General features: G+C 58.2%; 1 protein-coding gene across 2 annotated transcripts in view; it reads left to right on the plus strand.

Annotated features, from left to right (window-relative positions):
- The first annotated feature begins 632 nt into the window (after nucleotides 1-632).
- The window catches only part of MXD1 (MAX dimerization protein 1), a 28,935-nt gene continuing 28,729 nt past the window's right edge, over nucleotides 633-838 (plus strand). For both annotated transcript variants that reach the window (XM_018558887.1, XM_018558888.1), the window contains exon 1: nucleotides 633-797. In XM_018558887.1, coding sequence (XP_018414389.1) covers nucleotides 725-797 — 73 coding nt within the window. In that variant the 5' untranslated portion in view covers nucleotides 633-724. The remainder of the gene's footprint in view (nucleotides 798-838) is intronic.

Below are 838 nucleotides of genomic sequence, written 5' to 3' on the forward strand. Positions count from 1 at the left end.
CTGTGTGTGTATTATGTCCATGGACTGACATGTCATATCACGTGTGTGCTGCATTGTTTTGGTCTCTCACATGCACAGACAGTCCTCATTGCAGGAAGGAAATGATTGCGCTCCCTGTGCACCGGGTCACATTATTCTGCACAGGTCCATGTACATGTATCCGCACGGCAGGAGGCTGGCAGAGACACATTGGCTCCGATGACGTCACTACCTCTATGGCTGGCACACATTTCCAGGAGTGTGCCAATCATGTGCGAGGATGCGAATGGGCGTGGCTACAGTTACCTGGGTGTGTCGCTGTCAAGCAGCAGTCCAATCTCCGCCGGTCCTCGTTGACAGCTGTTCTTGCCCCCCTGCGCGACGCTCTTGTTAGTCCGCCCCATCTGTAGCCTTCACCAATGACACTCCGCGGGCGGGTTTTGTGCCGTAGCGTTGCCGCCAATGAGCTTTCGCCACTGTGCCAGTGGGCAAGTCGGTGCGGGCGAGAAAGGGGCGTAGCTTGTTGGAGCCGATAAACAACAATCCCAGCGCTTCCCCCCACCACGGTAGAGTCGGTCAGTCAGACAGCGGGACGCGGTGAAGACACGAAGTACCGAGCTCGCACCGCACACGCACACCTACGTCTCCCCGCCCGCCCGTCCCTCAGTATTCTGCCTCATCACCCCCGCCGGTACACCGTGCCCTGCCACCACCACTTCTCTCTCCTCCTCCCTGGTGCTGGAAAATGGCGGACTCGGTCTGTGTCAACATCCAGATGCTGCTGGAGGCGGCGGAGTATCTGGAGCGGAGGGAGAGAGGTGAGAGGGGGGATCTGTGGATGTCATGTGTCTTTGTCACT

This window comes from Nanorana parkeri, unplaced genomic scaffold (assembly GCF_000935625.1).
Source record: "Nanorana parkeri isolate BGI_ZX_2015 unplaced genomic scaffold, ASM93562v1 scaffold365, whole genome shotgun sequence".
In the NCBI taxonomy this organism is placed as follows: Eukaryota; Metazoa; Chordata; class Amphibia; order Anura; family Dicroglossidae; genus Nanorana; species Nanorana parkeri.